Genomic DNA, 27978 nt, shown 5'->3' on the forward strand with positions numbered 1-27978 from the left:
GAAAGCGAGTAAGCAGCTGCCAAAAGATATATAAAAAACTGGGGGCTTGTGTTCTGCACGTCATCACTCTCTCTGCACGCCTTACAGGCAACTTCAGTAGGAACAGCTTGGCACTAAGAGTTACACCCACTGAACCAAACCTCCACAGTCCCCACACCGACACTCAAGATCTCGCTTCAGACTTAAGAAGACGAGCTCAGCAACATAGCCTCCTGACGGGGATGTTTTTGGATTAACCAGCTACTTACTACTGGGTGTAGTCAGTATCTGCTGGTTGGAGACATCTGCTTGGAAGGAACACTTCTGGTGGAAGATATCCCTTGCTTCATAATCAGGAGATTATAATGCTGTAAGTGTGACACGTTTTACTTTTCACTGCAGCGGGGGGGGGGGGGGGGGGGGGGGGATGTCTGGAGGAGAGGAATGTGTTGCTTGGTCTTTTCATTACATTTGTGCTTCTACACACGAGACATGCCTGGGGATGAGCGGAGAAACGTTTCCCACTCCCAGACATGCCTGAGCTATTTGAATGAGATGTTCAAATATTGTTTATTAGTTTAGCTTGGTTTATAAGAAAATAACTGCAGATGCTGGTACAAATCGATTTATTCACAAAATGCTGGAGTAACTCAGCAGGTCAGGCAGCATCTCGGGAGAGATGCTGCCTGACCTGCTGAGTTACTCCAGCATTTTGTGAATAAATAGCTTCGTTTATTATTGTCACTTGTACCGAGGTGCAGTGAAAAGTTTCTTATTGCGTGCTGTCCACTCAGCAATAAGCCATCCAAAGTGCACAGATGCAGGGTAAAGGGAATAATGTTTAGCGCAAGATAAAGTCCAATAAAGTTCTATTAAGATGGTTCAAGGGTCCCCAATGAGGTCGATGGCAGGCCAGGACCGCTCCCTAGTTGGTGAGAGAGGGTGGTTCAGTTGCCTGATAACAGCTGGGAAGAAACTGTCCCTGAATCTGGAGGTGTGCGTTTTTACACTTCTGTACCTGTTGCCTGATGGGAGAGGGGGGAAGAGAGAGAGTGGCCGGGGTGAGACTGGTCCTTGATTATGCTGGTGGACTTTCCGAGGCAGTGTGAATGTAGAAGGTCAGTGAAAGGGTGGTTGGTTTGCGTGATGGTCTAGGCTACGTCCAGAACTCTCTGCAATTTCTTGCAGTCTTGGATGGAGCTGTTCACAAAACAATACAATATAATACAATACAATACAATACAATATATCTTTATTGTCATTGTACAGGGTACAACGAGATTGGGAATGCGCCTCCCATACAATGCAATAAATTAATTAGCTAGTCAGTATTAATTTAAACAACCCAATGAAACAAATTAGAACAGTTTTAAAACAGAATAAAGTGCAAGTAGGTCTGTGCCGGTTCACTGTGCGATGTGACCATCATAGCAGCTATGGCCCTGGGGATGAAGCTGTTCCTGAGTCTGGAGGTGCGGGCGTAGAAGGCCTTGTATCGTCTGCCCGATGGTAGAAGTTCGAATAGACTGTTGCAGGGGTGTGAAGAGTCTTTGTGGATGCTGGTGGCTTTTCTGAGGCATCGTGTGTTGTAGATGCCCTCCAAAGCTGGTAGCTGTGTTCCGATGGTCCTCTGAGCTCTACGGACTACCCGCTGAAGAGCTCTCCTCTCTGCCTCCGTGCAGCTGAGATACCACACAGGGATGCCATGTGTTAGGATGCTCTCTATGGTGCAGCGGTAGAAGGTCATCAGCAGCTGTTGGGGTAGACCAGACTTTTTCAGTGTTCTTAGGTAGAACAGTCGTTGCTGTGCCTTCTTGACCAGCACAGCACTGTTTATTGGACCATGTTAAACATGCTGTGATACATCCTGATGAAATGCTTTCAGCGCGCATCTGTAGAAGTTGGTGAGAGTTGTTGGCGACAAGCCGATTATGTGCAGGCAGTTTAGAGTTGCTCATGGCATCATGTTTGGCACAGATATTGTGGGCTGAAGGGCCGGTTCCTGTGCTGTGCTGTTCTATATTCTATGTTCAATTGGCCCATATTCCTCCATGGTGCCCCAAACGCTTGTCTGAAGGGCCAACACCCAACAGGGAGTATTGGACAGCATGGACATGATGGGCTGAACAAGCTCATTCTCTGCTGCAAATCCCTGTGACTTTAGGTGGTGCACCCATTATCATGGTCATCCGTGTCGACATATAATGAATAGATCCAAGAATGTACCGTTCTGCACCTCATACGTGCCCCACAAGTATTCTATTTATAGTCACAGCCTCATACAGCCTGGAAACAGGCCCTTCAGCTCAACTTGCCCACACTGGCCAACATCCCCATCTACAATAGTCCCACCTGCCTGCGTTTAGCCCATATCCCTCCAAACCTAATCCTACCTACCTGGCGGCACGGTGGCGCAGCGGTAGAGTTGCTGCCTTACAGCGAATGCAGTGCCGGAGACTCTGGTTCGATCCTGGCTATGGGCGCCGTCTGTACGGAGTTTGTACGTTCTCCCCGTGACCTGCGTGGATTTTCTCCGAGATCTTCGGTTTCCTCCCACACTCCAAAGACGTACAGGTATGTAGGTTAATTGACTGGGTAAATGTAAAAATTCTCCCTAGTGGGTGTAGGATAGTGTTAATGTGCGGGGATCGCTGGGTGGCGCGGACTCGGTGGGCCGAAGGGCCTGTTTCCACGCTGTATCTCTAAATCTAAAAAAATATTTTTTAAAAATCTAAAAATCTACCTGTCTAGATGTTTCTGAAACATTCTTATTCAATAAGAACTAAATTGATCTTTTACCTCAATATCATTTTCTTGGAATAGCCCCATATCTCTTGATTCTCAACATCTTAACATCTTCACTCAGAGGGCGGTGGGTGTATTGAACGAGGTCGTTGAGGCAGGGAAACAATTGGACAGGACAGGTTTGGAGGTATATGGGCCAAATGCAGGCAGGTGGAACTAGTGTAGATGGCACATGTTGGTCAGTGTGGGCACGTTGGGCTGAAGGGTCTTTCCACTCTGTATGGCACTACGGCTCCATCTTAACTCCCACTCCCGTCTGGCAGAAGGTACAGAAACTTGAAAGCGCGCACCACCAGATTCAGGAAGAGCTACCCAGCTCTCCAGCACACACAAACCTTGAATGCTTCAAAGAATTAAATGGAGCAAACCTCGCCTTTATTGTGCCCCTGTGCTGGGACGTTTTGTAGAAGATCTTTCCTGTCACTGAGGCTCTTGCGGTACGTAGAAAAGAAAAACTGCTGACTGAGGCAAAATGCTTTCCTTATCAATGTTGCACTGATCTTGTGAATCTAAAATAAGTTCATTCTCAGCAAAGCTTTGCATTACATCAAGGTACTGAATTTCATAACATATTTTGCAAAGTCATCACAGACTTTGTAAGAGTGTTCCAATTTGGCAGAGCGCATGATGAATATGATGAATATAACTTTATTGTCATTTCAAAACTATACACCAGACGAGTGCATATTTGAACGAGATTCCGTTGCATCTGGCTCACATTGTAACACCGGATAATAAAAATTGATTGAAAACAAATAAATAAATAAATAACTCGCACATAAAATAATGGCGGAGGGGTTATTGGGAATTCAAGAGTCTGATAGCTCGGGGGAAGAAGCTATTGCAGAACCCGGCTGTTCTGCTCCGTGTGCTGCAGTACCTTTGACCAGAGGGCAGCAGGATGAACACAGTCCATGACGGAGACGGGTGGGGTCTTTAACAATGTTGTTGCCCTTGGTCAAGCAGTGTTTGTGTGCAATGTCCTGGATGGAAGGAAGTGAAGTCCCGATGATTTTCTCAGCCGTCCTCACCACTCTCTGCACGGACTTCCCGTCTGAGGCTTTGCAGTCCCCAGACCAGACAGAGATGCAGCTGGTCAGTCTGCTCTCTATGGTGCCCCTGTAGAATGTGGTGAAGATGGGATGGGGGAGGTGTGCTGTTCCTCATCCGGCACAGAAAGTGCAAACGCTGCTGGCCTCTCTTGATGCAGTGTTTAGCGACCAGGTCAGACTGTCTGTGATCTGCACCCCCAGGAACCTAGTGCTACTGACTACCTCCACAGCGTTTGCACTTTGTTACTCGATGAAGGGATTTGCCAGTTAAATGCTCTTGATTCTCACAATAACAATCATTTAAATTGTAGACTACCTTTCCTGCTTTTACAGGGTGGCACAGTGGCAGGCACAGCGGTAGAGTTGCTGCCTCACAGTGCCAGAGACCCGGGTTTGATCCTGACCACGGGTGATGTCTGTGTGCAGTTTGTACGTTCTCCCTGTGACCATATGGGTTTTCTCCGGGTGCTTCGGATTCCTCCCATTCCAGAAGACATACAGGTTTGCAGGTTAATTGACTTCAGTAAAATTGTAAATTGTCCCTAGTGTGTAGGACAGTGCTAGTGTGCGAGGATCGCTGGTCGGCGTGGACTCGGTAGGCCTGTTTCTGCTCTGTATCCCTAAAGTCTAAAAGGCAAGGTTTGTAGATTAATTGGCCTACAAATTGCGCCTAGTGTGTAGGATGGGATAGCATTGAACTAATGAGCGGGTGTTCGATGGTCTGTGTGGAATTGATGGACTGAAGGGCTTGTTTACACACTGCATCTGTAAACTAAACTAAAAAACATTGCTCTCTCCAGTGTGGGCAAGTTGGGCCGAAGGGCCTGTTTTCACACTGTATCAAGGTATGACCCCCCACTTTCTATTTAATGTTGGTGTTAAATATTTCAACAGGGGAAATTTGGTGCGATCAGTTTTGGCAACTCCATCCTCACCCCTTAAATTACATTCAGAAGTGAACATTTGAACGCCTTTTTTTATAAAATGCACTCAATTCATACATTGCTAAGCCATGACGCACAAATATGACTTCTTAACATTTTCCCTTGTCAGTGTGCTCTACCCTAGTTAGATTGAAATGGGTTGAGTTAGTATTATACTCATACACACACACACACACACACACACACACACACACACACACACACACACACTCACACACACACTGAAGCCTCATTGTTCATGTCTTAGTCGGGGCACATTGGAGCAGCGGTAGAGTTGCTACCTTACAGCGCCAGAGATCCGGGTTCGATCCCGACTACGGGTGCTGTCTGTACGTACTTTGTACGCTCTCCCTGTGACCGCGTGGATTTCTTCCGGGTTTTGGCTTCTGTAAATTGTCCCTGGAGTGTAGGATGGGACTGGTGTACGGGGTGATCGATGGTCGGTGGGCCTAAGGACCTGTTTAAATGCTGTATCTCTAAAACTCAACGAACCTACGGAAAAAGCTCAGTTTCACTGTGCTCCCATTCCTTGCCGATCGACAGAATAAGGCCAGGACTTTGTGCAGTCCTTACCCAGAGAGGGTGGCAAAACTTCTCTGCTCCATCCCTTCTGCGGTTAGCAAGAGGAGCCTTTAGGCAGAAAGGGGGTACTTGCTTATGAAAGCATTGGGGAGACCCCAGCCCTCCCCTTGACCCTGCCCCCTCCTCCCCCTCACTTGGCACCGTAGATTTTATCGGCCCGCTATTATTGCACTTGTGTGATCTGAAATGCAGCACAGCTCCCTGTGGTTGGAAACTTGGTACAAACAGCTGTGGTTAACTGCATCCTCCTAAATAATGTTCCGAGCTTGCTCAAGAAATCTGAGAAAAGAAACAGCCAAAGAGAAAATATCTTCATGCTGGCTAAAGTATTCTTTTTCACTGCTGAATAAGGATCAGTGTAAATTTAATAAGCAGTGGTAATAAATTCATAAGTCATAGGAGCAGAATTAGGGCTTTTCGGCCAGACTTGTCACACATTAAGCTGCGGTGATCATTATCATTGATCTCAGTGGGCTCGAGAGGCCTCAGGGGAGCTCTGAAAACCCAGGTGGAATCAGGAACCCGGGACCAGGAAAGAACAGAATAGCTGTCCATTGAGATCGAACCTCTATTTAGTTTCTAAAGGTATGTTCCGTTAATTTGAGGCTGCTCCCTCTGGTCTTAGACTTTCCCACTACTGGAAACATCCTCTCCACATCTACTTTACCCAGGCCTTTCATTATTCAGTAGATTTCAATGAGATCCCCTCTCATCCTTTTAAACCCCAGCGAGTGCAGGCCCCGAGCCATCAAACGCTCCTCATATGTTAGGCCAGTCACCCCTGGGATTATTCTCAGTCTCAGAGACGTGAAGGGGGCAGGTTAACTGCACAGAAACCTTGGTCCATTTAACATCAGCCTTGCCCTTTGTGCTTTACAACCTAAAGTTGATGGTTTACCAGCTGCCGTGCACCAGACCTATTGTGTTCTTTTAGTTTAGTTTAGAGATGCAGCGTGGAAACAGGCCCTTCGGCCCACCGCGTCGGTGCTGCCCAATAGTGCACTAGTTCTATCCCACACACTAGGAACAATTTACAGGAGGCAACTAACCTACAAATCCACATTACTTTGGAGTGTGGGAGGAAACCGGAGCCCCCGGAGAAAACCCACGCGGCCACGGGGAGAACGTACAAACACCGTACAGACAGCGACCTCAGGATCGAACTCGGGTCTCTGGCGCTGTGAGGCAGCAACTCTACCGCTGCGCCACCGTGCTGCCTCCTCACTTGTTTATCCGTCTACAATACCACACCTGGTGTTTTGCGGGGGACAATTCATTGCAGAGCCATTCTGTGTTGAACAATTCGCTAAGTATTAGAAAGAAAATAAGAAAGACTCTAACGCCACACGTTAAAAGCAGAAAACACACAGCGGGTCAGGCAGCATCTGTGGAAAGAGAAACAGAATTAACGTTTCAGATTGAGAACTGTGCTAACAAAGGACTTTCCACACAGTGGAAATGTTCAGATGTCTGCCCTCTCTCTGCTTCTAATTTAAAAAACTCCTATCAGGTCTTCTCTCAACCTCCGATGTTCCAGGGAAATCAATCCAAATTTGTCTAGCATCTCCTTATAACTAATGCTAGGTAGTATAGAGGTCAACATGCTTCATCTTTGAAGATCCTTCTCATTGAAAATGGACACAACATGCTGGAGTAACTCAGCGTGTCAGGCAGCATATCGGGAGAAAAGGAATAGGTGACTTTTCGGGCCGAGAACCTTCTTCAGAATGAGAGTCAGGGAAGAGGGAAACTAGAGGTATGAAAAGGTACAGAACAAATCAGAGCCGGCACCGATGACCCAGTAAAGATGACTTACGTCACCTATTCCTTTTCTCCAGAAAATCATCACCTATTCTTTTCTCCGGAGATGCTGCCTATCCCACCCAGTTACCCCAGCATTTTGTGTCTGTCTTCTGTGCAAACCAGCATCTGCAGTTCCTTCCTACACATCTTGCCCACTGAATTGTGTATACTCACCTGATCTTCCTTACGTTGCAGCCTCTATCGTTTAATACACTGAATAGCAGCTCCGTGGCCTGGTCGAGATGGGCAGCAGACCGAGCAAGTCAAGGCGCTTCTCCAATGCAGTGATCCCATCCACCAGGGACAACCAACCTTCAAACGGTAAGATCGGGGATAAAACTGAAATTGCAGGAAACGCACAAGAGGTCAGGCAGCGCCCACAGAAAGAGAAAGCGTTGACACTTTAGGCCTGAAACACTGTCAGATCTGGGAAAATAAGTAAATACGTCGATGCCAGAGAAAGTGAGGGGTGAATTGAAGATATGTACTATCTCTGATAGGGTGACACCAAATGACTTTTTGTAGCAGTTAAATTAGAAGTTAGAAGCATGTTTTTTTTTAAGAGAGCATTACAGCATGGAAACAGGCCTTTCGACCCACAGAGTCCACGCCAACCACCAAACACCCATTCAAACAAGTTCTATGTTATCCCACTGTCTCATGCATTCCCTACACTCTAGGGGCAATTTAAAGAGGCTGATTAACCTAGAAACCCACACGTCTTTGGGATGTGGGAGGAAACCGGAGCACCCGGAGAAAACCCACGTGGTAACAGGGGAAAACGTATAAACTCCATATAGACAGCACCCATAGTCAGGATCGAACCCGGATCTCTGGCGTGTAAGGCAGCAACTCTACCGCTGCGCCAATGTGCCGCCCAACTATGCTTCTTTATCAGTTGCATGTGTGTTGTGGGTATGGGCAGATTACACAAGTACAAAAAGAAAAACAAGATTGAATGAAACAGGCTAAATATCCAATTCTGTTATATAGAGAAAGAAAATGCTAGTTGTCTAAATTGGAGAATTTGATAGAGAGCCTGGTGGAATGCAATGAGCCCCAGATGGGGCTGGTTTAAACACAATGGGCCAAATGGACTCTTTCGGTATTTCAGTATCAATTCTATGATTCAATAATTCACAGCAGTCAGATTTCCCAGTAAGAACTTGCATACTGAAATGAAGCATTTGACAAAATAGTCACGGGGCAAGGAACTCTGCTGGAGTTGAGGCCTGGCCTTGAACATCAAAATGCTTTTAAATAAACTTGGCAGCAGATATTAAGAAACAATTGATTTTAAAAAAACAGACACATGTATTTCCTTGCATGAGTGCCTTGTGACATTTTCTATTACACTCCATTTATAGTTAACAAGCTGAGCAGCAATATTACATAGAAAGCATTAAAAGTATTTGCAGGAGGAGGCCATTTGGCCTTTTGAGCCAGCACCGCCATTCATTGTGATCATGGATGATCATCCACAATCAGTAACCTGTGCCTGCCTTCTCCCCATATCCCTTGATTCCACTAGCTCCTAGAGCTCTATCTAACTCTCTTTTAAAATCAACCAGTGAATTGGCCTGCACTGCCTTCTGTGGCAGAGAATTCCACAAATTCGGCACGGTGGCGCAGCGGTAGAGTTGCTGCCTTACAGCGAGTGCAGCGCCGGAGACCCAGGTTCGATCCCGACTACAGGTGCTGTCTGTACGGAGTTTGTACGTTCTCCCCGTGACCTGTGTGGGTTTTCTCCGAGATCTTCGGTTTCCTCCCACACTCCAAAGACGTACAGGTTTGTAGGTTAATTGACTGGGTAAATGTAAAAATTGTCCTTAGTGTGTGTAGTGTGCGGGGATCGCTGGGCGGCGCGGACTCGGTGGGCCGAAGGGCCTGTTTCCGCACTGTATCTCTAAATCTAAAAAAAAAATCTAAAATCTAAATTCACAACTCTGGGTGAAAAAGTTTTTTCTCACCTAAGTTTTAAATGGCCTCCCCTTTATTCTTAGACTGTGGCCCCTGGTTCTGGACTGCCCCAACAATGGGAATATTTATCTCGCATCTCGCTTGTCCAGTCCTCTCATAATTTTATACATCTCTATAAGATCCCCTCTCATCCTTCTAAACTCCAGTGGATACAAGCCCAGTCTTTACAATCTTTCCTCATACGACAGTCCCGCCATCCCGGGGATTAACCTCATGAACCTACGCTCGACTGCCTCAATAGCAAGGACGTCCTTCCTCAAATGAGGAGACCAAAACTGCACACAGATCAGCTACAGATATGGGTGGCGAAATGCCAAGTGATGTTTAATCTGAGCAAGTGTGAATTGTTGCACTTTGGGAGGTCGAATGTAAGGAGAAAGTACACAATTAGTAGAACATGGAACAGTGCAGCACAGGAGCAGGCCCTTCGGCCCACAATGTTTGTGCCAAACATGATGCCCAGTAGAACTGATTTCTGTACTTATATCTGTCTATCTGAAAGTCTCTTAAATGCCACTATCGTATGTACCTCCACCACTACCGCTGGGGATGCGTTCCAGGGCCCCACTCCCTCTGTGTAAGACAAACCTGCCCCACATATCTGCATGAAACTCCCCCCCCCTCTCACCCTATAGTTCTGCCCTCTATTGTTAGGCATTTCCACCCTGGGAAAAATGATGCCAGGCCACAAATAACTATCTGGGATCCTTGGTTTTATAGGCAGAGACAATAAAATTCAAAATGACTTTGGTCCCTTGGGTAACATTATTGCCTGGGAGAGATAGCAGAGGTTGAAAGAAACACGTTGTTGAAGGAACTCTGTGGGTCAGTAACATGGAGACATGATTCAGCCCGAGGTTGGAGTTCTATTACAAACACCTCATCGCACTTAATTAATCTTTACACTTCTGCAGTGACTCTGCCTCCTGCCTGGTTAAAACTGGTGGCCTGTCATCGCTGGTTGTAGCAGCTTGCTGCTTGCACAAGATATGCAGGATAGTTAGAGCTCTAGGGGCTAGTGGAATCAAGGGATATGGGGAGAAGGCAGGCACGGGTTATTGAATGGGGAACGATCAGCCATGATCACAATGAATGGCGGTGCTGGCTCGAAGGGCCGAATGGCCTCCTCCTGCACCTATTTTCTATGTTTCTATAAAGGGACACTGATGAGATGGACAGAGGGAAATTATTTCTCTTGGCTTGCGAATCTGATCCTCAGGGGCTAGGATATCTCCAAACTCTGTTCAGGCAGCACAGTGGTTCAGCGGTAGAGTTGCTGCCACACAGTGCCAGAGACCCAGGTTCAATCCCGACTATGGGTGCTGTCTGTACGGAGTTTGTACGTTCTCCCTGTTACCACGTGGGTTTTCTCCGGGTGCTCCGGTCTCCTCCCACATCCCAAAGCCATGTGGGTTTCTAGGTGAATTGGCCTCTGCGAGTTGCTTCCAGTGTGTAGGGAGTGCACAGCACAGTGGGATAACATGCAACTAGTTTGTGTGGGTATTCAGTAGTTGGCAAGGACTCGGTGGGCCAAAAGGCCTGTGACCACGTGGGTTTTCTCTGGGTGCTCCGGTTTCCTCTCGCACTCCAAAGACATACAGGTTTGTCAGTTAATTGGCCTCAGAAAAAATGGTAAATCGTCCCTAGTGTGTAGAATAGTGCTGTTGTGCGGGGATCACTGGTCGGCGCGGACTCGGTGGGCCGAATCGTAGAACTAATATTGAAATACTGAAAGAGTCCATTCGGCCCATTGTGTTTCCGCGCTGTATCTCTAAATTAAACTAAACGAAACTAGAGGACACTGAGGTGAACATTCCATCGTGACACGACTAACATTGAGCCAGGATAGGATGGCCCAGAGCTATGTGTTTTATAATAAGCCCAAGCTGACTCCATGCTAACACATTGCATAGAAACAAGGAGCTGCAGATGCTGGTGTACAAAAAAAAAGACACTTAGTGCAGGGGTAACTCAGCAGGTCATAGAAATATAGAATGATTCATTGTTAGCGGAGGGATAAGTGACAACTAGGCATACAATCAGTAAAATTAATCAGGAGGGCAGTGAAGCTAATCGGAGAACTAGAGGGAAATGGGTCAAATAGGCATTTGAAGAGCATCTCGGTCAGTTTGGGCTGAAGGGGCCGCTTCTGTGCTGTACGACTCTGTGACTTACAGAATATTGAAAGGCATAGATAAGAGTGGATGTGGAAAGGATGCTTCCACTGGTGGGAGAGTCTAAGACCACAGGTCACAGCCTCAGAATTAAAGGACGCTCTTTTAGAAAGGAGGTGAGGAGGGACTTCTTTAGTCAGAGGGTAGTTAATCTGTGGAACATTGCCACAGAGGCCCATGGAGGCCAAGTCAGTGGATATTTTTAAGACAGAAATAGGCAAATTCTTGATTAGAATGGGTGTCAAGGGTTATGGGGGAGAAGGCAGGAAAATGGGATGAGTAGGCAGAGATCAACCACGATTGAATGGTGGGTTAGACTCAATGGGCCGAATGGCCTAATTCTACTCCTATAACTTGTGAATTTGTGAACGCGACTGAGGTCACAGTAGAGACACTATCTCGTTAGAGGTGTTAAATAGTCCTCTCATTTATCTTTTAGACAGCTTGTATGGTTTCTAAATTAAGTCTATTCATCGACATACCCAGTACTTGTAATATTTTCCACTTCTGTTGGCTGGAACCACACACACATCAGTAGGACTCGTTAACATTGTCACTGTTCACCAATCCCCTAAACTAGCTCCTCCATTTACTCAAAATACTCAAATGGACGTTACTGTTGGACAGGCAGCTATGTTGAGCAGCAAGTTAATAATAGAACAACCATTCTATTATCATTCTAGCTGCTGCTCAAAGTGCAAATGTATGGCAGTTAACCTCAGAAATGACTCAATGATACTTTATTGTCACACGCACCTAGCTACAGTGAAATGCTTTGTTTTCAATACAACACGGTAAAATCATACATCAGACTCCTGTAACCGCATGGGACTTCTCCGGGTGCTCCGGTTTCCTCCCACATTCCAAAGGCATGCTGATTTGCAGGTTAATTGGCCTCTGGTAAATTATCCCTAGTGTGAAGGATCGCTGACAGTGGACCGAAGGCCCTGTTTCCGCGCTGTATTTCTAAACTAAACCAAAACTAAGTGATAGGTGGATACAAGTGGGGGGGTGGGGGGGGGGGGGGGGGGTGGGAGGGGGAGTGTTCATGGTTAGATGGTTGCTAAAGACCAGAGATGAAAAGACAAAAAGTGTGAGATAAGAGCTAAGGATAGAAGAGGCATGAATTGTGAAGACCGAGGAAGAAATATAGGTTGGAAGGGGTCGGGCGTGGCTGGTTGAAAGGGAAAGGGAGAAACAGGTGTGCATCCAGGTGGGGCACAGGTAAGAGAGGGGGGAGCAGGAGGTTTGGAGGGGGTGTTTGGAGGTTAGTTACCGGAAATTGGAGAATGCAATGTTCATACCATTAGGTTGTGAGCTACCCAAGCAGAATATGCAATACTGTTCCTCCAGTTTGCACATTTCTCTATGTAAAGTTAAAGCCTTACACTACTCCCAAAGACAATTTGTTGTACCCTATGTGTTGCAAGTGAATGAGAAAGGTTCATCAGTTCATAAGTCATAGGAGCAGAATTAAGCCATTTGGCCCATTGAGTCTACTCTGCCATTCAACCATTTCCCGTTCAACCCCATTCTCCTGCCTTCTCCCCATAACCCTTGACACCCTTACTAATCAAGAACCTGTCAATCTATTCTTTAAAAAATATCCATTGACTTGGCTTCCGCCACATTCTGTGGCAATGAATTCCACAGATTCACCACCCTCTGACTGAATAAATTCCTCCTCATCTCCTTTTTAAAGGTTGGTCCTTTTACTCTGAGGCTGTGCCCTCTGGTCCTTGACTCTCCCACTAGTGGAAACATCCTCTCCACATCAACTCTACCCTCGCCCCTTCACTATTCGGTAAGTTTCATTGAGGTCCCCCCTCATCCTTCGAAACTCCAGCGAGCACAGGCCCAGTGCCATTAAACGCTCATCACATGTTGACTCAATCGTTAGTGTGGGGTAAGCCTATTCCATTTCAACGTGGTAGGCACTTATCTCAGTTCTGAGATCTCCAGAAAAAAATGAATATTTTGTGATCTTTCCAAAAATAATTGTTTTCTCGTTTCTAGATATGAGTCAAATGATGGTGGTGGTGGCCTTGTACAATTATCCTTCGTCGTCCGATGCTGAACCCATCATCACTGTGGGAGAGAGGTTGAATGTCATTCACAAGTAAGTATTCCCCACTTCAATGTTCAATGTACGTTATTCTCACTTGCACCTAGGTACAGTGAAATTCCTTTTTTGTGCACACTTCAGTAAAAAATCTTACTGTACGTAAGCACTTAAGTACCAGAGTGTAAGAATAGTAGATGATACTGAGGCAGCACACAAGAGTGGCCACATTTACAGTGCCATGAACGATGCATCCATACCCTTTAGTTTAGTGGCTTATTCATGAAACATACATGCTTGGTTAGATGGGACATGCATGATACATACAGTCTAGCATGCTTGGTTAGATGGGACATGCATGATACATACAGTCTAGCATGCTTGGTTAGATGGGACATGCATGATACATACAGTCTAGCATGCTTGGTTAGATGGGACATGCATGATACATACAGTCTAGCATGCTTGGTTAGATGGGACATGCATGATACATACAGTCTAGCATGCTTGGTTAGATGGGACATGCATGATACATACAGTCTAGCATGTTTGGTTAGATGGGACATGCATGATACATACAGTCTAGCATGCTTGGTTAGATGGGACATTCATGAAACATACAGCCTAACATGCTTGGTTAGTTTCTTGTCAAATGTTCTGGAGATGAGGAGGCAGTAAAGGTTGTTTGGCCGTTAGTGCTGTTGCTGCAGTTCAAATTGAGGAAATGTTTTAGTTCTCTCTTCCTAAAGCCATGCTGATTAATTTGTAAATGATTTTTCTTTTCTCGAACTCATAGTGAAGGCGATTGGTGGAAAGTAGTGTCCTTGGCAACTGGCAAAGAATGCCACATTCCTTGCAAATACGTGGCAAAGGTGTATCACAGGTAAATAAAAAGTCTGCACGACCTAGACTACAGGTAGTTTTTTTTAGTTTTAGAGATACAGTGTGAAAAGAAGCCCATCGGCCCACTGACCAACGATCACCCGTTAACTACTGTAGTTCTATCCTGCACACTATGGACAATGTACAGAGGGCCAATTAACCTACAAGGCATGCGGGAGGAAACCGGAGCACCTGGAGAAAACCCACGGTCACAGGGAGAACGTACAAACTCCGTACAGACAGCACCCGTAGTCAGGATCAAACCTGGGTCTCTGGCGCTGTGAGGCAGCAACTCTACCGCTGGTTCAGTTATTTAATTACTGCAGCATCACGGTGTATTTTACACATAACAGCTACTCCCTGCAACTTAGCACAGAGGTGCAAGGGAGGACTAACAAGTCCCAGTGGGCACTAATGCATCGAGTTTACTGCATCACACTTGTGCATGAGTGCAGGGAAGTGGTCAGGGCTGCTCATTAGCCAGAGGGTGGTGAATCCGTGGAAATCGTTGTCACAGACGGCTGTGGAGGCCAAGTCATTGGGTATTTTTAAGGTGGAGATTGACAGATTCTTGATGAGTGTGGGTGTCAGCGGTTAAGGGGAGAAGGCAGGAGAATGGGGTTGAGAGGGAAAGATTAATCAGCCATGATTGAACGGCAGAGTAGACTTGATGGACCGAAGGGCCTAATTCTGCACCAATCGCATTTGGACTTATGAACCACTTTGGTCTGCCTCACTTTGTTCTTTTCTTGCTTTGTTCCCCCCTCCCCCTCCCTCCTTTCCCCCCTCCCCCTGCCGGCCATTAGGTGGCTGTTTGAAGGCATCACCAGAGAGAAGGCCGAGGAGTTGCTCTTGATGCCAAGAAACCAGTCTGGCGCCTTCATGATCCGAGAAAGTCAAACCAGGAAAGGTAAGCAGCGGGCGATGAAAAAAAACAAGCATCTAGTCTGAGCGATCGTGGAATTAGGACAATGAACAGGAACAGGAACAGAAGCAGCCTGAGGCTGAAGTTTAACATAGAACACGGAACACAGAGCAGTACAGCACAAGAACACGTGTACAGGGTGAATGCACAGTCTTCTACCCAGGGTAGAGGAAATCAAAAATCAGAGGACATAGGTTAATGGTGAGAGGGAAAAGATTTAATAACAACTTTTTCCACTCTGTGGGTGGTGTTTACATGGAGCGAGCTGCCAGAGGAGATAGTTGAGGAAGGTACCATAACAGACACTTGGACAGATAAATGGATAGGAAAGGTTTAGAGGGATATGGGCCAAATGCAGGCAAATGGGACTAGATTAGATGGGTCATCTTGGTCAGCATGGACCAGTTGCACGACTGTACGTCTCACTATGTTTTAGTGTTTTTAAAGCACTAAAACAGTAAGGGGTTGAGAGGGAAAGATTAATCAGCCATGATTGAACGGCTGCTTTAGTGTTGTAGGACTCTAAAGCTGCAAAGTTCCCAGTCACTGCCGTGCGTAAGGCTGTTGGCTTCCAAGAAGCTTAGAACATAAAACTGTGCCGCACAGGAACTGGCCTTCCGTCCCACAATGTCTGTGCCGAACATAATGCCAAGCCCAACCCTTATCTGCCTGTGCATGATCCATATCCCACCATTCTCTGCAAGTTCACGTGCCTATCCAACAATCTCTTAAATGCTTCTATCGTATCTGCCTCCACCACCATCCCCGGCAGCATGATCCAGGCATCAGAATTTCAGTTTAAAGAACCTCTTGTCAGTGAAAGACCTGAATGTCACAGCATTTTCTGTTTTTTTTTTTCATTTCAGAATATTGTTTATCTGTGTTAAAAAAAAAAAACTTCCCTGAGAAAAAGGTTCTGTCTACCCTATCTATACCTTCTTCATAGTTTTACCAACTTCTCTCGGGTCTCCCCGCGCCATCTGGCGTTCCGGAGAAAACAATCCAAGATTGTCCATCCTGTAGCCTAAACCTCCTGTGCCAGGCATCAGTCGGTAATAAATTGTTAATCAGCAAGAAATTGGTTGATCCGATAAATTAACCCGTTTCCAACCTCTTCCCCACATCCCTATATTATTCCCTCTACATTCTTAGACTTGCATGTCCCAGGCGTTTGTTAGTAGAAAATGTGTTAAAAACTGCGTGAAGAGGTTTCTCATCGAGTGACTTTACTATTTATACGTCATCGGCTGTTTTTTTCCATATTACAGCAATGTTTAGACTTTGCTGTGTCGTTTGTATCGATGGATTGAAAGATAAAGCATGAAAACAGGCTCCCGGGCCCACCGAGTCACACCGACCATCGGTCACCCGTTCACACTAGGTCAATGCTATCCCACATTCGCATGCGCTCCCTGCACACTAAGGGCTATTTACAGAGGGCCAATACACCCACAAACCCGCACTTCCTTGAGAGGTGGGGGGAGAGTGGAGGAAACCACAGGGAGAAGGTGTGAACTCCACACAGATAGCACCCGAGGTCAGGATCGAACCTGGGTCTCTGACGCTGTGAGGCAGCAGCTCCACCCGCTGCGCACATCCTGCCGAGTGGGATGTTCTCACAGGAATGAAAATGATCCCATGGTGACATGCGACATATCCTTTAATCAAATTAAAATGTATCCATTAACCAACATCAAAATTAAAACCAGACATAGGATTTTAGATTTTAGACTTTAGAGATACAGCGCGGAAAAAGGCCCTTCAGCCCTCTGAGTCCGTGCCAGCCAGCGATACCCCTGTACACTAGCACTAGCCTACGCAGTAGGGACAATTTTACAATTTTCCCAAAGCCAATTAACCTACAAACTTGCACGTCTTTGGAGTGTGGCAGGAAACGGGAGCACTTGCAGAATACCCACAGGGGGAATGTACTAACGCTGGTTAATAAAAAATCACAAAGTGCTGGAGTAACTGGACGGGTCAGACAGCATTTCCCAGAGGGCATAAAGAGGTGACATTAACGGTTGTGACCCTCTTCAGAATATGACCACTTTTCTCCTTTTCTGAAGGGTCCCAACCTGAGACGTCATCTAAACATGTACTCCAGAGATGCTGCTTGACCCACTGAGTTACTCCAGCACTTTGTGGTTTTATTCAGTCACCAAAAGCAGATTATCTGACCACCATTGCATAGTTGTTTGCAGAGGTTTGTCATCACCCATGACAGAGGTGCATGGAAGGACAAGATATACCCCAGTGGGTGTAGATGCATGGTATTTACTGCATGACACTTGTGCATGAGCGTGGGAGTTTACAGAGATGGTCAGGGCTGTCACAACCACTTTGGTCCATCTCGCTTTGTGTCTTTATTTTTGCTTTGTTCCTCTTTTCCTAATATGGGAACTGTTCACCACATTTTCCTCTCTCTATTACCGAAGTAACTACACCAAAGGCAGTTCATCTTTGAAAAATGCACTGGGAGGAACATGTAAAAATGCAGAGCAAATCTTTCGGCAAACCCATGATTGCTTGGTCGGGTGAAATGATTAACAGGTTTCACGGGTGGCGGGGGGGGGGGGTCAAAAAGTAATCACGCAGTCTAAAGAAGGGTTCCAACCCAAAACGTTGCCAATCCATTCCCTCCACAGATGCCGCCTGGCCTGTTGAGTTACTCCTGCATAGAGTCACACAGCATAAAAATAGACCCTTCGGCCCAGCTTGCCCATGCCGATCAGGGTGCTCCATGTACATTGGTCCCACCTGCCCACATTTGGCCCATATCCCTCTAAACCATTCCTATCCATGCACCTGTCCAAATATCTTTTAAACGCTGTTATAGTTTCTGCCTCAACTTCCTTCTCCAGCAACTTGTCCCACGTACCCACCACTTTGTGCTTTGATCCACAAGTTTAATCAGAAAACATTTTTATCGCTCTGGACATTGCAAATTGACAGGAGATGCAGATAATGTTTTTGAGTTGAACCTCCCTGACCTGTCACGCAGTTTGCTGATGGATAATTACATCACCTTGAAACAAGTCACGCTGAGTTGTTAGGAGTCAGCCTCCACTAGAAGGGAAGTGGACATATGTAGTGAGTTAAGAATAAGGGGTAGGCCATTTAGAACTGAGATGAGGAAAAACTTTTTCAGTCAGAGAGTTGTGAATCTGTGGAATTCTCTGCCTCAGAAGCCAGTGGAGGCCAATTCTCTGAATGCATTCAAGAGAGAGCTAGATAGAGTTCTTAAGGATAGCGGAGTCAGGGGGTATGGGGAGAAGGCAGGAACGAGGTACTGATTGAGAATGATCAGCTATGATCACATTCAATGGCGGTGCTGGCTCGAAGGGCTGAATGGCCTCCTCCCGCACCTATTGTCTATTGTCTATTATTGATGAGATCCTTAGGATGAAACGAAGTATAAGGAACAGAAAACAAACAAGAACTGGATTGAACATTGAACACTGAAAATTGCCCATGAAAACTTGTAGAAACGATGAACTGCAGATCCTGGTGTATACCAAAGATAGACACAAAATTCTGGAGTAACTCAATGGGTCAGGCAGCATCTCTGGAAAAAAAGGAATAGGTGACATTTCAGGTTGGGATCCTTCTTCAGACTCGATTTGTACTAAATTTTGTAGCATGCATGCAGGAAGTATAACAAGGTCGTATCTATCCCTGCACATATTATTTAGGTCTTTGCTGGCCTTAATACATAAATTTGGATAAAATCATCTAGTGACGACCCTCTATAAATAGACTGTCCAAGGCATTAGCATGAAGGATAATCTCAAGAGATTTTATAAGTACATAAAGGGGAAAAAAGGCAAACCAGAGAGAGTGGGGAACCGCTCGGATATTAAAGAGGTCAACCCAGCTCATCAAGTCTACTCTGCCGTTCGACCATGGCTGATCTATTTTTATGTTCCACGATTCTAACAGTGGCCAACCAAATGTACGGCACTAAAATAAAACCTCAGAAGGAGCTCATCACTGTATTCACTCGAATGCTTTAGAAAGAAACTATTCGGCAATGCAAGGCCGAAAGTGTTAGCAATCGTCGATGTGCTTTCTGGTATTATTTTACCTCATTCCCATTGTGGTACAGTATCTGCCTTGAGAAAATAGAATAGTTAAGAATCAACAAAATAAAACAGAGAGGTAAAAATCTTGACAGTCAGTAGATTGTTTTTTAGATCTAAGAGTGACTGGTGAAGGAAGGAAGCCAGATATAAGCCCCCTGCCAGTGCAGAAGGTGGTTGCTGGGTCTTTATCAGTACCAAACCCTGACACCTGTGAGATCGCTATCTATCAAACAGGTGGTGGTATGAGTAAGCTAAAGTAACACGGTGGCTGACAGGAAACAGCTCCATCAGACCCCCTTACCCTGCCAGCCCTGCTTGTGGCTTCAGGTGTACACCATCATAATCATAATCATACATTATTAGCCAAGTACGTTGCAACATACGAGGAATTTGATTTTCCATACAGTCATACCAATAAAAAGCAACAAGACCCACAAAATACATTTTAAGATGTAAGAAGAATTCTCTGCCTCAGAAGGCAGTGGAGGCCAATTCTCTGAATGCATTCAAGAGAGAGCTAGATAGAGCTCTTAAGGATAGCGGAGTCAGGGGGTATGGGGAGAAGGCAGGAATGGGGTACTGATTGAGAATGATCAGCCATGATCACATTGAATGGCGGTGCTGGCTCGAAGGGCCGAATGGCCTCCTCCTGCACCTATTGTCTATTGTCTATAGAAACATAGAAACATAGAAAATAGGTGCAGGAGTAGGCCATTCGGCCCTTCTAGTCTGCAACGCCATTCAATATGATCATGGCTGATCATCCAACTCAGTATCCCATACCTGCCTTCATACCCCCTGATCCCTTTAGCCACAAGGGCCACATCTAACTCCCTCTTAAATATAGCCAATGAACTGGCCTCAACTACCTTCTGTGGCAGAGAATTCCACAGATTCACCACTCTGTGTGAAAAAAAACGTTCTCATCTCGGTCCTAAAAGACTTCCCCCTTATCCTTAAACTGTGACCCCTTGTTCTGGACTTCCCCAACATCGGGAACAATCTTCCTGCATCTAGCCTGTCCAACCCCTTAAGAATTTTGTACGTTTCTATAAGATCCCCCCTCAATCTTCTAAATTCCAGCGAGATGAACATCCACCACAGTGACCCCTCCACATTCCTCACTGTGATGGAAGGCGAAAAACAGTTCAATCTCTTCCCTTCTTTGTCCTCCCGCAGTCGGGGGCCTCGAGCCTTCCGTTGACGGGACCACCGTAGCTCCCATTGCCATCTGTCGGGCCCTCCGCGTCGGATGCTTCGGATGCTGCAGTGCGGGTCTCAATGTTCCCGAGCCAACCCGTTAACCCTTCCAGCGCCACATGGGCGACATTTCGATGCATGTGAGAGGGTTACTTCTCGGTGTCAAGAAGTCACGATCGACTTACAGATCTTGTGCTCATATCCCTTTACCTCGTGAAGCATGGTCTTGATGTGACAGCTGCTTGGGGCAACAATCAGAGGCATGTCCCCAACAACTCTCACCAACGTCTACAGATGCGTCACAGAAAGCATTCTATCGGGATGCATCACACCATGGTTTGGAAACAGCTCCATCCAACACTGCAAGGAATTGCAGAGAGTTGTGGACGCAGCCCAGACCATCACGCAAATCAACCTCCCTACCATTGGCTCCATCTACCCTTCATGCTGCCTCGGCAAGGCCACCAGCAAAATCAAGGGTGAATCACACCCTGGCCACTCCCTCTTCTCCCCTCTCCCATCAGGCAAGGTGTACAGATGTGTGAAAACGTAAGTTTGAGCCTGAAGGGTAACTTTTTTACACAGAGGGTGGTGGGTGTAGAATGAGCTGCCAGAGGAGGTAGTTGAGGCAGGTAGATTTGCAACATTTAAGAAACATTTAGACAGGTACATGGTTAAGGCAGGCAGGTGGGACTAGTGTAGATGGGGCATGTTTGGCGTGGGCAAGTTGGGCCATACGGTCTGTTTCCATGCTGTATGACTCTAAGACTCTATGAGGTGGCAGTGGCTGGTGCAATTACAAACTTAAAAAGACATTTGCACATTTAAATAAATAGGATAAATGTAGAAGAGAATGGGCCAAATGTCGGCAAATGTGAGTAACTCAGAAAGGCGCATTCTGGCATGGACAGGTTTGGCCAAAGATCCTGTTTCTGTGCTGTCTCACCCGATGACTATCAAAACGTAGGTGGGATTAAAAAGTCTGTAAACATAATGAAGGGTGGTGCGATGGCTATATGTTCTTCTCATCATTGGCGCGCTCCTCTTGTTTCTGTAGGTTTCTATTCGTTGTCCATCAGGCAATCCAACATTGCAACGTGGGACTCGATCAAACACTACCGTATTAACCGCTTGCCTAACGGATGGTTCTACATCTCTCCACGACTCACCGTTCCGTCTCTGCACGACATGGTGGACTATTACTCAGGTGCGTTTCACTGGAGCCCTTGCACTGCAAGACCAGAGCTAATGTCGACAGCGATGAGTTCATAAGTCATACATTCATAACTTCATTGGAGCGCAGGAGGACGAGGATGAGGGGTGATCTTGTAGAGGCATACAAGATCATGAGAAGACTCTATTGGGTAAATGCCTAACTAAAAGTCATTTACGCAGAGTAGGGGCATTGAGAACCAGAAGACAGAGGTTTAAGGTGAGGGGGGAAGATTTAATAGGAAACTGAGGGGTAATTTTTTTTTGCACACAATAGGTGGTAGGTATTGAACAAGCTGCCAGAGGAGGTAGTTGAGGAAGGTACTTTCGCAACTTTTAAGAAACATTTGGACAGGTACGTGGCTAGGATAGGGTTAGAGGGATATGGGCCAAACACAGGCAGATGAGAAGGGGAAAAATGTCTGCAGATGCTAGTTTAATTTGAGGGTAGACACAAAATACTGGAGTAACTCAATGTGTCAGGCGGCATCTCCTGAGATGCTGCGTGACCTGCTGAGTTACTCCAGCATTTTGTGTCTACAAGCAGATGAGACCAGTGTAGATGGGACATGTAATGGGGTTTGTAAGGAAAATAATTTCAATTTGTTAACAGTTAACATGTGTGACAATAAAAGCACTATTGACTACTGACTATTGATGTTGGTCAGCATGTGCAAGTTGGGCCAAAAGGCCTGTTTCTAAGCTGTATGACTAATACTCTATAACTGTAAGTCAAAGGAGCAGAATTAGGCCATTTGGCCCATCGAGTCTACTCCGCCATTCAATCACAGCTGATCTATTTTTCCTTTTCAACCCCATTCTCCTGCCTGCTCTCCATAACCTTTGAATATCAAAAACCTGTCAATCCTCACTTTATGACTTAGTCTCCACAGCCGTCTGTGGCAATTAATTCCACAGATTTACCACCCTCTGGCTAAAGAAATTCCACTTCATCTCCTTTGTAAAGATACGTCCTTTTATTCTGAGGATGCTTCAACTGAAAGGAGGAAAGATAAATACATTATGTTGTTAACATCTTCACTACTTTCTGAATTGGTGTCCATATCCATAACCCGCTGATCGAGCCAACGCAAGCAGAGAGAGATGTAAAGAAGGCATATGGTGTGCTTGCCTTCATTGATCGAGGCATTGGGTGTAAGAGTCAGGAAGCCATGATGATTTATAGGACCAGTTAGGTCACATATGGAGTATTTCCTGCAGTTCTGGTTGCCCCATTATAGAAAGGATACGGAGGCTTTGGAAAGGGTGCAGAAGACATTTATATCATATATCATATATATACAGCCGGAAACAGGCCTTTTCGGCCCACCAAGTCCGTGCCGCCCAGTGATCCCCGTACACTAACACTATCCTACACCCACTAGGGACAATTTTTACATTTACCCAGCCAATTAACCTACATACCTGTACGTCTTTGGAGTGTGGGAGGAAACCGAAGATCTCGGAGAAAACCCACGCAGGTCACGGGGAGAACGTACAAACTCCTTACAGTGCAGCACCCGTAGTCAGGATCGAACCTGAGTCTCCGGCGCTGCATTCGCTGTAAAGCAGCAACTCTACCGCTGCGCTACTGCCTGGATTAGAGGGTATTAGCTACAGGGAGAGGTTGGACAGACTGGGATTGTTTTCTCTGAAACACTGGAGGTTGAGGGGAGATCTGATAAAAGTATATTTGTACGTTCTCCCCGTGACCTGCGTGGGTTTTCTCCGAGATCTTCGGTTTCCTCCCACACTCCAAAGACGTACAGGTATGTAGGTTAATTGGCTGGGTAAATGTAAATGTAAAAATTGTCCCTAGTGGGTGTAGGATAGTGTTAATGTACGGGGATCACTGGGCGGCACGGACTTGGAGGGCCGAAAAGGCCTGTTTCCGGCTGTATATATATGATATGATATGATGATATATTAAGTAATGAGAGGCGTCGATAGGGTAGTTGAGGCAGGTACTATCACAGTGTTTAAAAAGCATTTGGACAGATACAGGTGCATGGATAGGGCTAGGTTTGGAGGGAGATGGGCCAAATGCAGGCAGGTGGGACTAGTGTAGATGGGCATGTTGGTCGGTGTGGGCAAGTTGGGCTGTTTCCATGCTGTATGTCTATGACTTTTTATCCGCCTGTCACTGATACCCCGTTCTCTCCACCCCCTGCAGAATCTGGTGAAGGACTGTGCTGTGTGTTGAGGGAACCATGTCACATCCAGGGAATACCAGCCACCCAGCAACGTCACCCGGACCCCATTATAGTGCAGAACCCTCAGCTGAACTGGAACGAGATGGACAGGTAAAGAATACATGTGTATCAGTAGCAATGTTCCTCAGCAACTCAGACTTCCCCAGCAACAATACATCCCAGACCTCTGCACAGACAAGGAAAGGGAAATGAATCATTGAGACTCAAAATAGTGGAGGATGGGGAAAGTGAATGGCGAAGTCTTCAAACTTAGGCAGTGGAGATTAGTTTAGTTAAGAGATACAGCCATGATTGATTGGCGGAGTGGATTCGGTGGGCTGAATAGCCTACTTCTGCTCCTATGACTGCCGCTGCAATGAACGTATGATTGCTCACTCCCCAACTTCTCTCTCCTCTTCTGCAGCTCCGTTTTGATAGACAACGACAAAGAGTCGGACGAGGAGTCGCCCGTCAGCGTGGGCCTGCGGGAAGCCATCAACTCTTACCTGTTCATGACCGAGGAGCTGGGGCTGGACGAGATGAGCAGCAAGGAGACTCGGTTGAAAACGTTGCAAACTCAGCTGCAGAATAACCAGAGACAGGCCGGCCACAACCTTGTTGGCAACCTCAGTGGCCTTGACTTCCACTCTGCCAGATACTATTCCCAAATGTGAAGAGGATGGCTTGTCTCTGCCACAGACTTCATTGTACTCACTTTAATTTATTTACACTTTATTATTTGGATGCAGTTGAGCTGCCTCTTGTTACTTCTCCTTTTATTATTTTCCTTACCGAAAGAAACCACCTTGCTTGTTTGTGGCATTGGAATCCAAAATGGCTTACCGTGTGATGAAAGGCTTTAAAATGGCCGCCAATGATCACATCGCATCTTGCCTCAACCAGTTGGCGACCTTTTATTTTTAAACAGAATTGTTAAAGAGAAAGGAAGAAAATCAAACCTATTTTAACTGCATTAATAATTTCGCCTAGATGATGCTTGTAACAACCGCCAAAGAGAATAATTCCTGACCCCAAGAACTGCAGATGCTGGAATCCTGAGTAAATCACAAAGTGCTGGAGTAATTGTGACCCCCATTTTTGGAAACTTGCATTGAATTGTTTTGCAGTGACTTGCACTCTGCATTTATTTTACACTCTGTCAGATCCCACCCTCCCCTATCCACAACTGATTGAGAAAGAGTGATGGCAAAGTTGCTGCCTTACAGTGCCAGAGACCCGGGTTTGATCCTGACCACGGTGCTGTCTGTACAGAGTTTGTACCTTCTCCCTGTGACTATGTGGGTTTTCTCCAGGTGCTCTGGTTTCCTCCCACACTCCAAAGACGTGCAGGTTTGTAGGTTAATTGGCTTCTGTAAATTGTAAATTGTCCCTAGAGTGCAGGATAGTGTTAGTGTTTGGGGTAATGAATAAGGGGAAGATACAGAGTAAAGAATATGGTTCTTAGCATAGCAACGCACCAGTTCCATGGACAGAGTCCAATGTCCACAGTGAGGTGGAGGTGAATGGGACAGAACCCTAGCTTACCCAGTGTATAATAGATCTGCCCCAAGTTTCTCTTTGTTCATGTTGATAAGTGATGAGAACCGAATTAGGCCAATCGGCCCATCAAGTCTACTCCGCCATTCAATCATGGCTGATCTATCTTTCCCTCTCAACCCCATTCTCCTGCCTTCTCCCCATCTCCCCTGACACCCTTACTAATCAAGAACATGTCAATCTCCACAAAACTGTCCATTGACTTGGCCTCCACAGCTGCCTATGGCAATGAATTCCACAGATTAATCACCCTCTGACTAAAGAAATTCTTGCTCATCTCGTAAAGGAACGTCCGTTTATTCTGAGGCTATGTCCTCTGGCTCTAGACTCTCCCAGTAGTGGAAGCATCCAGTCTAACCAGGCCTTTCACTATTCAGTATGCTTGGTTTTATTAACTAAAACTAAAACAGATTTGGGTCAGAGTTGACCTTGCAAACACCACGAGTTACAATTTGTAGGCACCTAATTGCAATTGGAAATATTTTTGGGTATCAGCCACTTGAATCAAATTGCAACTTTGATAACAAAAGTGCCATGCAAGCGAAGAGCGATGTTCATTATCAGTGACCCCAAGAAGCTTCCTGTGGAACTAGCAAGATCTTCTTTCCAGGAACCCACGAGAGACCGATCAGCCACTGAATGGAAAATTTCATCGCTCTGCTCTTCGCAGTATTCCATCCAGTCTGCGGAAATGCTTTGAGCTTTTGTGCCAACACAGCATCTGCCGTTGCAATGAGTATGTACAATACTGCCATTGTAAATTGGTTCCTCATTCCGATAACAATGGAGGCAACATGGGCAGTATAGCGGCCCTGTGGTAGAGTTGCTCCTGTAAAGCGCCAAAGTCCTGGGTTCGATCCTGACCACAGGTGCTGTCTGTATGGAGTTTGTATGTTCTCCCTGTGACCCTGTGGGTTTTCTCCGGGTGCTCTGGTTTTCTCCCACACTCCAAAGACGTACAGGTTTGTAGGTTAATTGGCTTTGGTAAAATTGTAACTTGCCCCTAGTGTGTGGGACAGTGCTAGTGTTCGGTGTGATCACTAGTCGGTGGGTCATAGGGCCCGTTTCCATGCTGTGTCTCTAAAGTCTAAAGTAAGAAACAGCAGTTGCTTAAAACATTTTTAAAAATCACACCCTGCTTGTTCAGAGCAGTTTTAATCCATCAAGTAGGTTTCCAAATATCAAATTGAAGGTTGGATAATAATAATCTGAAGAAGGGACCAAACCCAAAATGTCACCTATCCATTTTCTACAGAAAATCTGCCTGACCCACTGAGTTACTCCAGCACTTTGTGTTTATTTTTGAAGGTTAGCTAAATCCTTTGGAAATATCCGTTAAGGTTTCTACGCTTCAAGAACACCATTTCGTCACTGGCAGTTCTTAAACCTATAGACAATATTTGATGATTTCCTTAATGTCACTAACACCTTTCTCTCTCGTCGTTGCAAGAGTGCTGAAGAAAATAATGTTTTAACTCTTCGAGACTGTGGGGTGATCCTAATTCCTGCGATATTCCAGGGATTGACGGGGAATTGGGCGTGATGTACTTTGGGAAGTTGGGTTGGCACTCCCGGGGAGCTCCAGAAAAGAAATCCCGATCTTCCCTGCCCACACTGCCCAGATTTCCGAACAATCTCAACTATCCGCGATCCGCACTGCCAGTGCCCAGGGTTGGGTATTAATGAAGGCTGTAGCTTGCTTTATTGAAGCAGTCCACTAGACTTGTTTCAATGAGCAGAAGCTGGAATGGGTGCAGAGAAGATTTACAAGGGTGTTGCCAAGAGTCGAGGGCATGAGCAGTCTAGGACTCTATTCCTTGGAGCGCAGGAAGATGAGGGGTGATCTCATAGAGGTGTACAGAATCATGAGAGGAATAGATCGGATGGACACATAGATTCTCTTGTCCAGAGTAGGGGAATCAAGAACCAAAGGACATAGATTTGAGGTGAGGGGGGGAAAGATTTAATAGGAACTGGAGGGGTAACTTTTTCACACAAAGGGTGGTGGATGTATGGAACGGTCTGCTGGAGGAGGTAGTTGGGGCAGGTACTGTCACAAGGTTTAGGAAACATTTAGACACATACATGGATAGGACAGGTATAAAGGAATATGGGCCAAACGCAGGCAGGTGGGACTAGTGTAGATGGGGCATGTTAGCCGGTGTGGGCAGGTTGGGCCAAAGGGCCTGTTTCCTCACTGTAAGACTCTATGACTCTATGATTTTGTTCCTTAGAACTATATTCAATGGGAGAGAAGAAGGAACGGTTTAATTCTGGCAATTCTATGCTTGGATCTGGAATGTTTTATTTTAATGAAATAGGAACTCAAAATTTGTAAACCTTTTCCAAAGCCCAGGTAGCCATGTTTTCATGAGGTTTCTGTGTAATTTATTTGGTTCATTCCACGGTCATTCGTTGACTTGTTATTAATGCAATGGTAAATAAAGCTAACTTTGTAATAAAGCCATGGTTTCTCGTGTGATTCGAAGGCTCCTAGCTTCCATGAAGAGCTAAAGGATACACATAACAGCACATTTTTTCCAG

The 27978-nt window shown here is 45.9% G+C and overlaps 1 protein-coding gene across 1 annotated transcript; it reads left to right on the forward strand.

The window, feature by feature from the left end:
- Nucleotides 1–86: 86 nt before the first annotated feature.
- Nucleotides 87–27876, forward strand: LOC144604647 (src-like-adapter 2). The gene is made up of 8 exons (XM_078419286.1): nucleotides 87–349; nucleotides 7361–7486; nucleotides 13336–13438; nucleotides 14178–14264; nucleotides 15070–15173; nucleotides 21531–21680; nucleotides 23859–23988; nucleotides 24302–27876. The coding sequence occupies exons 2-8, from the start codon at nucleotides 7408–7410 to the stop codon at nucleotides 24549–24551; spliced, it is 903 nt and encodes a 300-aa protein (XP_078275412.1). The 5' UTR covers nucleotides 87–349; nucleotides 7361–7407; the 3' UTR covers nucleotides 24552–27876.
- Nucleotides 27877–27978: the final 102 nt, after the last annotated feature.

Source organism: Rhinoraja longicauda, chromosome 22 (genome assembly GCF_053455715.1).
Source record: "Rhinoraja longicauda isolate Sanriku21f chromosome 22, sRhiLon1.1, whole genome shotgun sequence".
In the NCBI taxonomy this organism is placed as follows: Eukaryota; Metazoa; Chordata; class Chondrichthyes; order Rajiformes; family Arhynchobatidae; genus Rhinoraja; species Rhinoraja longicauda.

Excerpts from the sequence above, each read along its gene's own strand:
- LOC144604647 (XM_078419286.1), top strand. The coding sequence starts at position 7,408 with ATGGGCAGCAGACCGAGCAAGTCAAGGCGCTTCTCCAATGCAGTGATC. Across the intron at positions 13,439-14,177 it reads AGGTTGAATGTCATTCACAA|TGAAGGCGATTGGTGGAAAG; the intron begins GTAAGTATTCCC and ends TCGAACTCATAG. Across the intron at positions 21,681-23,858 it reads CATGGTGGACTATTACTCAG|AATCTGGTGAAGGACTGTGC; the intron begins GTGCGTTTCACT and ends CACCCCCTGCAG.